The 14,649-nt window shown below is 45.8% G+C and overlaps 1 protein-coding gene across 1 annotated transcript; it reads right to left on the reverse strand.

The window, feature by feature from the left end:
- Positions 1-9,754: 9,754 nt before the first annotated feature.
- Positions 9,755-13,468, reverse strand: LOC103697856 (glycerophosphodiester phosphodiesterase GDPD1, chloroplastic-like). Its single transcript, XM_008779796.6, has 7 exons — positions 13,104-13,468; positions 12,790-12,971; positions 11,114-11,173; positions 10,722-11,003; positions 10,510-10,605; positions 10,217-10,413; positions 9,755-10,129 (listed from the first exon to the last, which is right to left on the reverse strand). The coding sequence occupies exons 1-7, from the start codon at positions 13,198-13,200 to the stop codon at positions 9,892-9,894; spliced, it is 1,152 nt and encodes a 383-aa protein (XP_008778018.4). The 5' UTR covers positions 13,201-13,468; the 3' UTR covers positions 9,755-9,891.
- Positions 13,469-14,649: the final 1,181 nt, after the last annotated feature.

Genomic DNA, 14,649 nt, shown 5'->3' on the forward strand with positions numbered 1-14,649 from the left:
CTCGACTAAGATCGGGATGCCCCGTGTGTCGACCGTAGAGTTCCAAACTCCCTCAACCTCGGAAAGTGTCACCAGGTCGACAGCGAGCCCAAGCTTCCTCGACCTCGTGCTCGATACATCGACTAAGGTCGGGATGCCCCGTGTGTCGACCATAGAGTCCCAAACTCCCTCGACCTCGAGAAGCGTCACCAGGTCGACAGCGAGCCTAAGCTTCCTCGACCTCGTGCTCGATACCTCGACTAAGGTCGGGATGCCCTGTGTGTCGACCGTAGAGTCCCAAACTTCCTCGACCTCGGGAAGTACCCCCAATTCGACAGCAAGCCCGAGCTCCCTCGACCTCGGAAGATCGCGGATAGTGCCTTCGCGGCCCTCCGGGATACTTGACAGCGACAACGAAACAACACCCGCTAAAATCTCCAACAATGGCAGCATCTCCCGGTTCGCCGGCGTTCCCGAAACGGACCCCAAGCCAAAAGACGCATCTGAAAGCTAACCAAGAAACAAAGCGGCCCGCTTCAACACGGAGCGCTCGCTCTCGAAGGTGCAAGAGGTACATCCCACTCGGCACCTACTCCATTTCATTTGTTTACTCACGTACCGCTGGCAAGATCCCGAGTAAACCCGAGACTTCCCCCGACCAAAGTCGGGATCCTTCTCTAGGTAAATCTAAGGCCGAGGTCCCACCGACCTCGTGCATGCTCTTTTTGTTGATGATCTCCATGTTGATCTATATAGACCCCTCCGAGTGGGGGGCCGGCTAAGCCCAAATATCGAAAGATCGGCGCCGGCCCACAGCGACGGCCTCGACCTTTAATACTCTGGTTGAGTTCGGCAGTGCCAAGGCACCCATCATAAATCTTTGCCCCATTTGTTGGTACCTCAACTAAGTTTGAGGCCAACCATCATGAGGGCCCTAACTACAACGCAGTTTCGATTTACAGTCTCCTCGGAGACTGACCCTGAGACCTTTCATAAGCTTGCGACCGGATAGCCAAATTCAAAGGCTTAGCTGAGTTTCTCGAAAGGCAAACCAAAGGGCTTGACGAAACCCCTTCGGGGTCCAAAAGCCGAACTTAAGGGCTCAGTAAGATTCGCATCCGAGCTCGAAGACTCGATGAATTTTTCTAAAAATCTAAGCTTGGAGCTTTCCCTAGAAAACGCAGTCGGAACCTAGCCCCACGAGACTAAGGTTTGCGAACCTGGCCGAGCTCAAGGACCTAGCTCTTAAGGCTTCAGCTCAACGCCTAGAATGCTATCCTTATCGGGGCTAAGCCTAATAGCTTAGTGAGAATGTCTCGAACCCAAGTCTACAGAGTTCGAGCCTGAGAGATTAGCCGAACTCGGAAACTTAGAAGAAATCATCACGCGAAAGAAAGAAAGGAGGGCGAATACAAATTGGCAAAGGATATTCTTTCATTAATAAAATGCCCAAAGGCTGAAGTACAAAATTGAGGGTCGGCCGAACAACGAGTTAGAAGGCCGACCTCGTTTACAATAAAAAGAAAAGCAAAAGGAGAAGCTAAGTCCTAGAGAACGGTGGCTACACCAGTATCACCCTCAAGGTCATCTATAGCGATAACCTGAGGGCCTTCGGCAGGCGCTGGCACCGAACCCTCCGTGGCGACCTCAGTCGGGGCCTCGTCAGCGGCCCCACGAGCCTCCTCGGGAGGAGCCTCCGATGCCGCCCGATCGGCCATACCGGCCTCGATCTCGGCGAGCTCCTCCTCGGCTGCAATGCTTGTGGGGACCTCATCCTCGGTCTCGTCACTTAGGCCCATCCTCGGACGGATCCCCAAAAGGTCGAGCTGGGGGCAATATCGAGCCATCTGCCTTCAGAAGTTCTCGAAGCTCCGGAGGAACCCGTCCACGATTTCCTCCTCCAGCATGTCGCGAAACTCTTCCGACTCCTTGAAGAGATCCACGGCATTCTCAGCTCGCTCGAGCGCCCTCTTCTCCCGAGCCTCGAGCTGCTCAACCTTCAGGCGGAGGACCCCGCCCTCGTACTTGTGGCCGGCGGATTCAGAACGGGCCTCGGCCAAGCGCGCCTCGAAGGCGCGCAGTGCTGATCTCGTCAAGGAGTGGGCGGCCCTCTCCTCTTCGAGTTCATCAACAATGGCTTGCCGACCCACCTCTGTGGCCTCCCTCCGCGCTACAGCTTCCGCCAGCGCGGCCTCCAACTCGGCAAGCCTCTTCTCGGCTGACTCCAATTATTTTTGAAATCGCCGAGACTCGTTCTAGCATTCCGAGGCAATGAATACCAGAGTGTCTACTTCATGAATATGCTGCAGGAAAAATAGCAATGAGTAAGAATGAAGGAAATACCGACGAATAAGACCAAGATAAGAAGGCATCTTACCCGAGTAGTGTTACAATACGTCTGGTCGACAATCTCTTCGGGGCTGAGAGCTCCGAACTCGGCCCGGTCAGCTGGGAGCATCGCGCGGCGAAATACAGCCCGTGCGACATCGCCATCCCGGAAGGCCGAGCTGCCCTCCGGGATTGGGGACTCTGGCTCATCTGATCCCCCTTCAGAGCACCCTCCGGCCCCTGAGGAGCTCGCCCCGCCCAAGCCCATGGTAATGGGACGGGACGGGCCCGGAACCTCGGGGCCCCTGCTCGGCTCAGGTCCCGAGCGCCACAGACGGATGACTGGCCGGCTCGCCCGCTGGGGCGTGAGAGCAGGGCGGGTCGGAGAAGCCGAGCCCGACGCCCCGGAGCCCGAGCTCGCGCGCTCGAGAACTGGAGCTCTGCCCCGGGAAGACCCCGGGGCCCCAGCCCCCGAGCCCCTCGCCTCGGCAGGGGCAGAAGTGGCAGCCAGCCTGGCCTTCTTGCGGGGCTTGGGTATAGCCCCGCCGGCTTCGTCCGACCTCCTCTTTAGTCGGGCGAAGAGGGACGCATTGCTGGTCGGCATGTGAGGAATATCTAAAACAAAGAAAGGAAGATTTTTGTTAAGTATCGGACTAATGTCAAGAAAGCAAAGGAAAGAAACAGATGGGGCGAGAACTGAAAAATGAAGGAGCAGTACAACTGCCCTTACCCTCGGGGCACGCCGAGCTCAGGCCGACGTGAACCAGAGCTTCCTCGGTCAAGAACTCGGTCAGAAGGATGTCCCTCCTGAGACTCCGCAGAGCGTCAAAGGCCCTCTGCTCCTCCACCGAAAGACCACTAAGCCTGTTCAGGGCCTTCAGCCCGGGACGCCCCCACCTCGGATCGAACCCCCACGAGAGCTCGGAAGAAAGAAAGAAAAATTTTTCCTTCCACTCATGAATAGAGGAAGGGGCACCTCGGAAGAGTGACAGGCCACTCATCCAGGCAAAGCATAACCACTCTACATCCGTCGGGTTCGTTTTTAACATAAAACACCAGCGGAATACACTCACTGAGGTCGGGATCCCATGCGCAAGGCAGAGGGACGCGAACCCGACAATGGTCCTCCACGAGTTCGGAGTGAGCTGAGCCGGGGCGAGCTGGTACTCTACCAGCAAATCATTTACGAACTCATGCAAGGGGAACCGCAGGCCGGCCCAGAGTGCATCGACGTACACCCCGACCCGACCTAGCGGAGGTCTCGTTACCCGATCTCTCGACCCTGCGAGTTCGAGACGAAATCCGGATCGGAAGAAAAACCGGGAACGGACCAACTCCAGTTCCTCCTCGGTCAAAGTAGACCCAACCTTACCAGGACCAAGACCCATCTCGAGGGAAAAAAGGGGGGACGAAGGAAACAGCGAGAAACGAAGATGAAGAAAGAGAAGAAAGCAGGTATTTAAAGAAAAGAAAGAAAAGGGGCTTCCAAGCCAATGTGGGAGAACGACCTATTGTAAGGCCGCCAGAGACCGTCCCAGGGTATCGCCGGAAATCGCCTCTGAACGTCGTCGGGAAGGCTCAGTCGCAGTCAGGAAAGAAGAAAAGAGGAAGGACGCCGGTGGTACCATACAAGCGAGACCTTTCTAGGGCGAAGTCGAGGGTTTATATAGCCCCTCCCGACGGCTCAGATCGGCAAGGCTAAAGCCCGCCTCCCGTCCGGATTGCGCCACGTGTCAGCCTCGAGAACCGAAGCGGTGCATTTATTCTGGACGGACGCCTCGGATACGGGACCAAGGCGCCGTCCCATCAGATTTCGGAGCCCTATTATGAGCCCGCTACTCGAACCAACCTCGAAGGGCGAAAGGGCGTCGCCTCCTTTCCCCCCATTAAAAGCACCCCGAAGCGCGCGGAGCGCCGGCATAATTTAAGTCTCTCTGGCCCCCATCACCGCAATAAAAGCAAACTACTTCCCACGTCCAAGCTCGCAAGCAGCCCGAACTCGGAAGTCGGGGGGTAGTGTTGGGAAAAATACAAGTCCCCTCAAGTACGTGGGCGCGTCGCTAGCATGTGATCGGAAGCGCCCTAATCCGAACGACTGACCTCGGGCGACCAACCTGGTCGCCCAAGCTCGGATATCCGACCTCAGACGACCGGCCTGGCGCCCGACCTCAGACGACCGACCTAGCGCCCGACCTCGGACCACCTGACGCCCTACCAGGCGCCCAACCCTGGACCCTCAACCTCGGAACGCCCGACCTAGAAAGCGCCCGATCTTGGAAGGCATCCGATCCCTAGAAGTCAGACCTCACCAACTGCCCGCTACTGTCACATCCTCCTACGGCCCAGTTCGGAACCACGCCTTGAGCGGCTTACGCAACAATTAATGCGCATGGTCTCTGCAGACCTCTAGCTTACTCAATAATTAATACGCATGGTCTCTGCAGACCTCCGGCTTACTCAACAATTAATGTGCATGGCTCCCGCTGTCTGCGGATCTCCAATCCTCCACGGTAAGTCAGCTCGGCCGCGTTTAGTCAGCCGCAACAACTTCCTGACCTCGGCCTCATCCTCTACGGCAAGACATTAATTCACATGATCGTGTGCTAATTCATGCGACGTGCCCAGCCATATGACAGCCTGGTCCCGTCGCATCACAGGTAACCCAGCACCCCACTATAAAAGGGGAACCCCTCTACCATAAAGTGGGGAGAGGCGGAAACTCTGGACAGATGATTGCTTCTACTTATATTTCGTCCCCACTGACTTACGCATCGGAGGGTCGGCGCCGGAAACCCCGGCCACCGGTTTCTTGCAGGTCCCCTGGAGGACGCCGCCCGCCGACGGACCGCCGCCACCTGCAGCCCGCCGATTCTCGCCGGAGCCCCACCTTCTTGGCCCAGTGGTCGCCCCCGGGTCCATATTCCAGCAACACGTATGATACAGTACCTCTATCGTGGATTCCGACAAGATGAAGATTATGGATAATTCGTCAAATCTCATCGTATGTCATATGTCAAATTTATTTGATTCAAGTTCGAGATTGGAAAACTCTTTTTTCAAAACTGCCCTGGCCAAGGTCTTTCGAACTTAGTCTCATAAATCACATAGGATCACTCTAAGTATCAAGATCGATAAATCTCATCTAGATACAATCCTAATCCGACACTGAACCTACTACAACTAATTTGCATCACAAGGATCCTTAGGGCCCATATTTATGTGCTCGTCAAACTACAGCAACCTCACCGTGATTAGTTGAGGCATCACAGGTCTAAGTACTAGTCATACAACTGCAGCATCAAGTAAGTCACTGACGAGTGGATAGACATGCAAGTGACTTCTTGCTTTGGTCACGCTCAGTATCCTTGTTCTCTAACAAGCACTTACACAATCACTCCAATATCCCTACACTGTAAACTCAAGACTCATCCAACAAGAAAAGTGATCTGTGCACTAATCTTATCAGATTGATCACCATCCTTCGTGATGATCCATCGCTCATAAGCAATTCAGAAATTAACTACCTAATAATAGACGTCTTAAATTCTCAATTCTTAAGAATATGTGTTATCATCTTATTAATTTCTAGAACGATTCATGGACACATAACAACATGAATGAACAAATTGCCCAATCTTATTAATCAATAAAAAAAGGTCAAGTACAAATTTTATGTCCTAGAATAATTATAATGCGTCTGCCAAATTGGCTTATAAAGCATACTTCTAACAAGAGTAACTCGTGAGAGCCTAACATTCAATAGCCTTCAATATAAGAGCAACTACCACTTCTAATATTATGTTATGTTGCAATACTTTATGACTGCAACATATAATCGAGCAATATTAGAAGTGAGAGTAGCAATCATGCACCATAGTCCATCATTTAGTCGCATGTCATTGACATAAAACATTGCATCTTAATCATTTCAAAAGAGTCTGCCATGAGTCCTCTCGGTGGCTGCACACTTCGGGGCACATCTAGAAACTAATCCACTATGGATGGTTTGTGGGTCAGAGTACACTAAAATCGGAGGTTTCTTTTGCCTCAAGTAGTGTGAAAAGTCACATTCAATCATTTTATACCTGGTTGTCGCTCAATGGCTGAATCGTAGAGGCTTTTCTCTTGTAAAGAAGGATGAAAAAGAGATACTTGGGTTGTCCCTCTAAAGCTGAATTATTGGGCCACCATGCGTTTCGATAGCCAATACACTTTAATTATTAGGCCTCCACCCACCTAAATAAAAGTCCCATGCTTTCCACGAGGACCCAACAAGCGGTGATCATCTGTAGAACGTGTTACTCTGTCTCTTTCTCTCTCTCACTCAAAAATAAGGACCCAAGGGATTATCTTATTACAGGTTTAACATCACTCAAAATGAGGACCCAAGGGTTTATCTTATTACAGGTTCGACATGGATTGGCTTCAGCTATGAGATTATCCTACATCCATCCCTTTTGCTTTGCAAGCCCAATCCATTTAACTGGTTGAATCAAAAAGAAGGGACTTGATTTGATCTGAACTTCTGATCTAAAACTTTCATGTCCAATTAAGTCATTTCTGTTGGGCTGGAATCAGTTAGGTCTTTAACCCTGCAATAATTGGCCACTGGCAAAGGAGAGAGAGGTGCCAACCAACTAACCAAATGATAGTTGGATTCTTCCTTCTTAAAATCTTATTTTTTTCACAAATATAATTTATTTGTTATTATTAATATTTTCCTCTATGTTAGGCAGGTTGGCTAAAATCCAACCCATGCTTACAAAAGTCACCTAATTAATGGTCTTTATTTTCTGAGACAATCAAATAGGATTTCAGATTGAGCAATTTTTAACCAATTTGAATCCAAACTGATCAGAACCCAATTGGGCTTGCCCATATTGCCGAACTTAGAACTGTTCTGCAATATGCATGTGTGATCCGCTCAGATCAAATTCCTTAAGATCCGATTGAAGTCCAGGGTCCACAGCATATGAGTCTAAACTGCAGATACATGTCCGAACCGAGTTGCACCCTTGAGATTGCCAAAACCTCCCCTTCCTTGGGAAACATGGCATGTTGTCAGCAGTGTGAATTGAAGATGATTCCTAGATCATTGTCATTTCGATCAAGGATCGGCGATGGACAGCTTCAGTACATCTTTGTCTACGAGAGATTTGGAACATGGAAGACTCTGTGCACCATTATCAACCAGCCAACTTGCTTGCGAATTTCAGTAATTCTATAGAAGGTCTGATCATTTCCTCCTGGCCCTTTCAGTGCATTTGCTGTGGTGCCAGGGGTGTCTTCTTCTATCATATTTACTTGGGCTTCAGTCTTTATCTACCAGAATAAAGAGAAATAAGAACTTTAAATGATTTAACAAACATTTTCACTGTTTTCACAATATCAAGCTTTTGTTATGATGCATGACGGCCTAAATTTCTTCTCTTTTCTTCCTCGCCGTGTCGCCATAGCTGAGCTCCGTCGTCCCCAAAACCCTCTCATTTTCCCTCAAAATCCCCTATTACCCTGTTTTTCCCATGCTCCGAGCATAGCGGCCGCTAATTTCATCCACTGCCACTGTCGCTTGCCGGTGAGTTCCCCACCCTCTTACCGCTCCCTCGCGCCACCGCTGGACTACCATCCTTCTACTCTTCCCTCTCTTCCTCTAGCTTTCCTTCTTCCCTCTCTTCCTCTTCCTTTCCTTCTTCCCTCTCTTCCTCTTCCTTTTCTTCTTCTTCTTCCTCCTTTAGATTCTTTCTTTTCTTCCTATATTTTTTTCTTATTTATTATTTTCCCCAAAAAAAAAGCACCCATCTCCTGATCGGGTCCACATTACAGCTAGATTTAGACCTTTCCTTGACAGTCGACCAGACCACCCGAATACTTTAGTCTCTTTGTCTCTCACTAATTTGAAGGCTAACTGGATAATTTATTTTGATCAGAGCTATAATTGCAGAGGTACATTGGGTCTAGCGACTGGGCCATGTATCAAAAGCTGTGATTAGTCTACTAGAACGATTTTTAAATCTGATTAAATCTTGACAACAAGTTTCCTCTACTCTCGGTGATTTTCTAATGCATGCATGTATTAATTTAAAATTCATATTTATTGATGTTGAATGAAAAATTGAGAAAAATATTTAAATATTTAAAAATTGAAAATTTTGGAAAATATGCATGATTATGAATATTATGGATAAAAAGGGTAATTCAAAAATTATGGATTAAGCATAAATTATTTTAGAATGATTAAAAAATAATGAATTATTTGCATAATTCAAAATTTTGATAGGAGGTGATATCCCTGTTTTGATACTGCATAATATTTGTAAAGAGATTATTACTTGTGTTTTAATTTTGCATGAGAGGAATTAGTTTTCTTATTTTTGGAAATAAGATGTGAAAATTCTCGTTGATACCTTTTATGTTGTTAAAAACAAGTATGTTTACGAGAAACTAGTTGTTATGGATAATTTGAAAAAGTTTATAGTTTGATTATAATTCAGGTCTAGCCAAATAGGACTGATCTTTGGCTATATATTAGAAACTAGTTTCTTTCGGGCCTAGCTAGGGGGCGCTGGTCACTAGTAGGGCTAATCCTTTCGGGCCTAGCCAATCGGTGCTAATTGCTAGCACATGCTAATAGATCTTGTGTTTTATTTTCAGAACTAGTCTCTTTGCCTATCATAAGCTTAAATGTGATCATGTGATTCAAAGTTAGTTCCCTTTCAGACTTAGCTAATGGGTTCTGATCACTAGCACATGCTGATAGATTGCCATAGTTATCAAATAATAAGAGAGAGTGTATGATTTATAGTTATATATGGCATATTTTGAAAAAAAAAAATTATGCTGATAAATGCATCTTAGCATTGTTAAATTGCTTATATTTTGAAAAAATTACTTTGTGCTCGATCTTACTAGAGATTTTGGAAGCTTACTAGGCCGTAAAACTCATTATCTCTTTTCTTTTTTACAGATGCAGCAGAATAAATAGAGCCGAGAACTGAACAATGAGGAGCTTAGAGTTTAGAAAATATTTGATTAGTGTTTTTTAGAATAATTTGATGTATTCTTATTATTAGTGATTGTGGATTATTAAATAAATACATTAGATTATATGTTCCTAGTACTGCTTGGATTTGGAATGACATATATGTGTATGAATTGAAAGGCTGCCCTTGCATGTCCTATAGGGTTAACCCTAAAGATGTGCAGCTGGTTGTCCCGTGCTTGGCTCGAGCCTTCGCGTCGGGGCATGACAGTTCTCTTGGCTCTCAATTCCAATAGCAAACTAAAATACATTGACCGTATTGGATAACTCTATCAAAAATAATTTGTTCAAATCATCAATCCACTATTAACAGCTCCATCCACATCACTCCAATATGCTCACCTTTTCAGCTTTAGAACACTATGACCATGATACCCAGAAAGAGAGGAAAAAATAAGAGGCTCAGCATACAAAAGCCGTGGTGTTCATTCTATTAAGAGTAGGAGGAGATCTCATCTTCGATGCATACGAGTACGATAGAATTCTATACAACAACGTAAGTACCGAGAAAGGCTTAGACTAGTGGCAACAACAACATTGCTTGACTAATGTTGCACCAATTCAGGTATGAGCCGCATCAAAAACGAAAGCTCGCGCTGCGAGAACTCTGGCTTTGTTGCCACCTTTGCCTTTCCCTCCCTGACTGAATTAGACAGGCTTTCATCTCCCGTCTTCTCCGGGTTAATGAAATCTGAAACAGCTTCAGTGATCTCTTGAACCAAATCAACAATAGCACCATTGATTCCCATCAAATGCTGCATATATACTGCCTCTGGAACATTGCTGCAGACAAACAAAATTGGATTGGTGACACCAAACTAACAAAACCCGAAATTTTTCTCGATCAGAGTAATGTCAGTAAATGCTTACTTTAGTTGACCATAGGTTAAGAGTGCCAGATTGGATTCTTTTATTCTAGGAATCAACGATGGATTTCTAAAGATGGCTTTAACTTCAGATACTATCCCTTGCAGGCCGCCTGCCAAGCACAACTTAATGGCCTCATCCAAAGAATTCCTCCTCACATCACTGTAGATCTCTGATCCACCATTTGTAAGGAAAAACACCTGTTTGAAAATTCAGGAAATCAAAAGGTCAATTACTTAACTCTAAGTCTTTCCAAGTTCTAATTATAAGTTTGGAGGAATGGAAGATCCACTTACAGGGTAAGTGCCCTGCAATTTCCTTATCAATTGTGCTGCATCAGGTTGGAAGCTTGAGAAGATTATTGGTCTTTCGTTAGCGTAGTTGTAGACCACCTGCCGACAATAATATACTAAAATTAAGAACAACCATATTCACAAGAACAATTTTTTTAAAAAAAATAAGAAGAAATAAATTTGATTAGAAGTTCATAGGGATGAAATGTACACACTTGTAAAATTACTTGGAGAATGTGAGTAAGCTGTTCTTCTTGGTAGACAAGACTGTCATCAAATTTCAGCTCAATGTTGAACCCGAGATGCGAATCAACCCCCTGAAATACTTCTTCCAAAGTGCAGAGAGGGTCATCGACTTCCACATTCCAATGAAACACCGTCCCATCCTTGGTTTTTCTGAGTAATGGTTTTCCCACCTTCCCAGACTCTCTCTGGGGCCCATAAGAGAGGAATTCATCCAACGTAAGATCAGTCACACGCTTCTCAGATATATCGCCCTGGATGATCAGAAGCCAAAAAGAAAGATTAATTAACAGAAAAGATTAAGAAACAATACTTAAATGTGATTATGGATGGAAAAAAAAAAAGTAAAGAGAGAGAATCTTACATCCCCTTCTGTGAGTATAAAGTTGTCGTGGAAGATAATTGGGCAATCATCTTTGGTCACCTACAAAAATCACATTCATGGTTCTCTTCTAAGGTTCTTCGCGCACCCAATAATTTTTTTAAGAAAAGAAGAAAAGGAGAAAACCCACAAAGATAAAGAAATCAGTGCCTTGATTTGGTGTGATGTAAAAATTGGCGAATAAAAGCAAAGAAAATACTACATGGCAATGAAAATAATGATGTTACAGGTATGGACCAAGAGCAATACTCTCTCTCTCTCTGTCTCTCTCTCACACAATGAAACCTCCTCAAAGGTTACCAGGGGCAACAAGTTAATACATTTTCCCCAAGAGTAGGCTGCCCCAATTAGTGAATTACTATCTAAAATAACCAAGTTATTAATAGCAGAAAAAAAAAACTTTTTGGTGCAAAATTATAGAAGATTTTTCTAACTATAGCAGCCTCAAGTTGTTGAGACTAGGCCATGGAGAACCTGAGGATTTTCACATCTTTCTTCTAATGAAGATCTAATACTAGTACAACTAACAGAAGCGATATCTATCTACAACAAGACTACTTATTATTGAAGTCACACCCCACAGAATCATATGGTCCCTCGCTCCACCTGCATCCCAGATGTGGGCCAGAGGTCATCAAAAGTTATCCTTTTGAAAACGGTGGTTACCAAAACCGAATGCTCGACGACAAAGACTCACGTCAAGCTTGCCGTTCAATCAAAAACCATCCAACGGAGTTCCCCTTTTTCAGAAAAACAAATGTGACATCACCTTGTATATCTTTTGCGCAAAAAAAATAGTTGATATTTGGTTGCCATGTGGATTGTTGAATTGAATCCTGCACGTATTTCTATGTACTTCATTTTTTATTTTACAACGGATCTATATGCTGATCCCCCACTTGCTGAATCAATAGAAAGAATACTAAAAAATGATAGAAAAATAGAAGCATGCCCAATTGAGAGGATCTCCCCAGAATGATAGGTAGCAAAAGAGACGATCCAATCGGCAGTTTTGTTCGTCTCATAAAACACGCACACTGCTGAAATATACAATACCCCCTTCAAATTTCTTCATTCAGCAGATTCAGAACAACTTCCTTTGCGCCACAAACACACTCCCAACCCCATTTGCAACTTTTTCTCTAACAAATGCAGACGAAATTTTTGTTTCGATCTTGGCCTCATGCAACTCCCCTGGTTACTCCCTGTCCCGACGTAAAAGCTAAGCGGCACAAGAAGCTTTTCCGGCCACGACAAGATACAGCTGTCACGCTGTTCAGGAGGAAGGACAGCAAAACGTCCTACCCACAAACCACTATAACCGCATACTCAACCCTTTCTAAAAGTTAAAAATAGAATGAAATAAAGAATAAAATGCCTTAGCTCCGTGGATAGCTAAACTACCATAGAAGATTGGTCCAAAACGCTATCCAACGGTCCAGATCGCATCACGGATGAGGCAACTCGAGACACAACCACGTCGCCTCATCAAACCGCTGATTCACGATTGACGAGGAGCCGCGGCGATTCACCGGCGAAGCCACGCGTTGATAAAAAGAATTCAAAAGATAAAAGAACACGGCAACTAGAAACTAACGACGGCGAAGAGGAAGATCGGAGAATTAACGGGAAATGGATGACGGCGTGTGTTTATATACCTGGACGTCGAACTCGACGAAGTCGACTGGAAAACGACCGGCGACGTTGAAGGAGAGGATGGAGTTCTCTTTAATCTCCTTCATCCGGCGGTCTGGCGACGCCAAAGCGTTCATCCCCTTCCCCCGGTGCCCGATGACGACGAACTTCGCCGGTTTGAACGCCGACTTCACCCCCTCCGTCCCTGTTCACAGCATCCAATACCTCAGCTAAATCCAACCCAAAATCGAATGTGCCCAATTGTTCAAAACAATCAAGAGAGAGATTACAAAAAGAAAAGATTGATCTTTCTCTGTTTTTAATTAGCTTTTGATACCTTTGGGGAGACAGGAGGAGGAGAGGGCGAGGGTGGGGCCCTTGGGGACCTGGTCGAGACTGGGGACTTCGGAGACGTGAACGGCCTTGAGAGCCATTGATGCTATCAAACTTGGATCAGAAAGTTAGGTTTTGGGGGGATTTGGAGGTGCAGGCGAGGAGTCGAGAGAGGACGGGAGGATTTTAAAGAGGAGCGAAGGGAAGTAGGGAAGGAATATTCGCTATACCGTCGGGGGAAAGGAGGGTTTATGCCGTGAGATATTCAGTGGGACCTACGGTGGACAGCTCGGGTTCCGAAGCTTGATGGGAGACGTAAGACCGGGTTATTCCGTTTGGGTTATGCAGTGTTAGGTTGGGGACTGGAATAAAGATTTGGAGGTGGCAAGGGCTATTTATAATGGTCATGGCCAGGGAGGACCTTCTCAAAGGTTCCTTCGTCCCACTCGTTGAAAAGGGCCGGAGGGTGGGAGGAAGGTGGCGGTGGGATGGAATATGCCGTTGAAGTATTCTATTCTTTTCTCCGGTCTTTTACACGTCAAATCTACGTGCCCACCAGGGACGTACAGATCTTGCTAAATTTAGGAAAGGAAAACGGTTACGTACTTACGTTTTAGAATTTTAAGAGGATTTCGCAACACCAATTCATTTTATTTTTATTTTTGAAATATATTATTTTGGATCTATCCTTTTTACGAAAATTGTATTCAACGAGTGTATATTTTTTTTAGTGCAATCAATTTATTTTATATTTATTAGAAAACTTAATACCTCCATGCTCCTAATTGCTATAAGATTGTTTTTCTAATATGCATCAGCATGCACCATGGCATATCTATTATTATAGAATGTTTGAAAATAGAAAAATAATGATTTAGTATTATTGCCGCCAAGGATCGGCTTGACCCAAGCACCGAGCGGAAGAGATGCTGGAGGGCTCTGCAGTTTGGAATAGATGGCTGTCACTGAAGTTCTAGTATGGGACCGAGATCCGATCTTAAAAAGCAAAAAAGTCTCCTTGTTAGAGTATGTCCGACGGGCGACGGAGGACTCTCCGATACCTAAGTCAAGACGATACTTAGAGAATAGACAAGCATTCTCACTGAGTAATAATGTAAATGTTTGTAAAGGTGCTAGAGTACTTACTTGAAAGGTCCTTCGAAGAATGGATTCTATAGAAGAAAGCGCGTGTCTGTCACCTAAGAATTCAAGCATGTGGGTCACTGTGATCAGCAGCCTCCGCACGCTTCCAAAATTAGGTGCAGGCTTTTCGCATGCATATCCCGGCTCGCTAGTATCACTAGCATGATTTCAAAAATTGCTTGAGATTATGGGTGTCTTGAAATTTAAAAAGCCATCTGTGCACTTCTAGGCTTTCCATGCAGACTTTGGTTGTCGATTCTGAGGCCTCATTGCAAGCTTTGGTTGGTCGGCCTTCTGTATGGGTTGTGGTTGGTTTCGGTGCATATCACTTGCCCCCCACTTTCATAGTTGTGCTAAGCCTTCTGGCTTGAATAACAGAAGTAGTATCATTGATAAGGCCAACAAGC

The sequence above is a fragment of the Phoenix dactylifera genome, chromosome 13 (genome assembly GCF_051530095.1).
Source record: "Phoenix dactylifera cultivar Ajwa chromosome 13, Ajwa_hap1_PhDact_Kaust_v1.1, whole genome shotgun sequence".
NCBI lineage: Eukaryota > Viridiplantae > Streptophyta > Magnoliopsida > Arecales > Arecaceae > Phoenix > Phoenix dactylifera.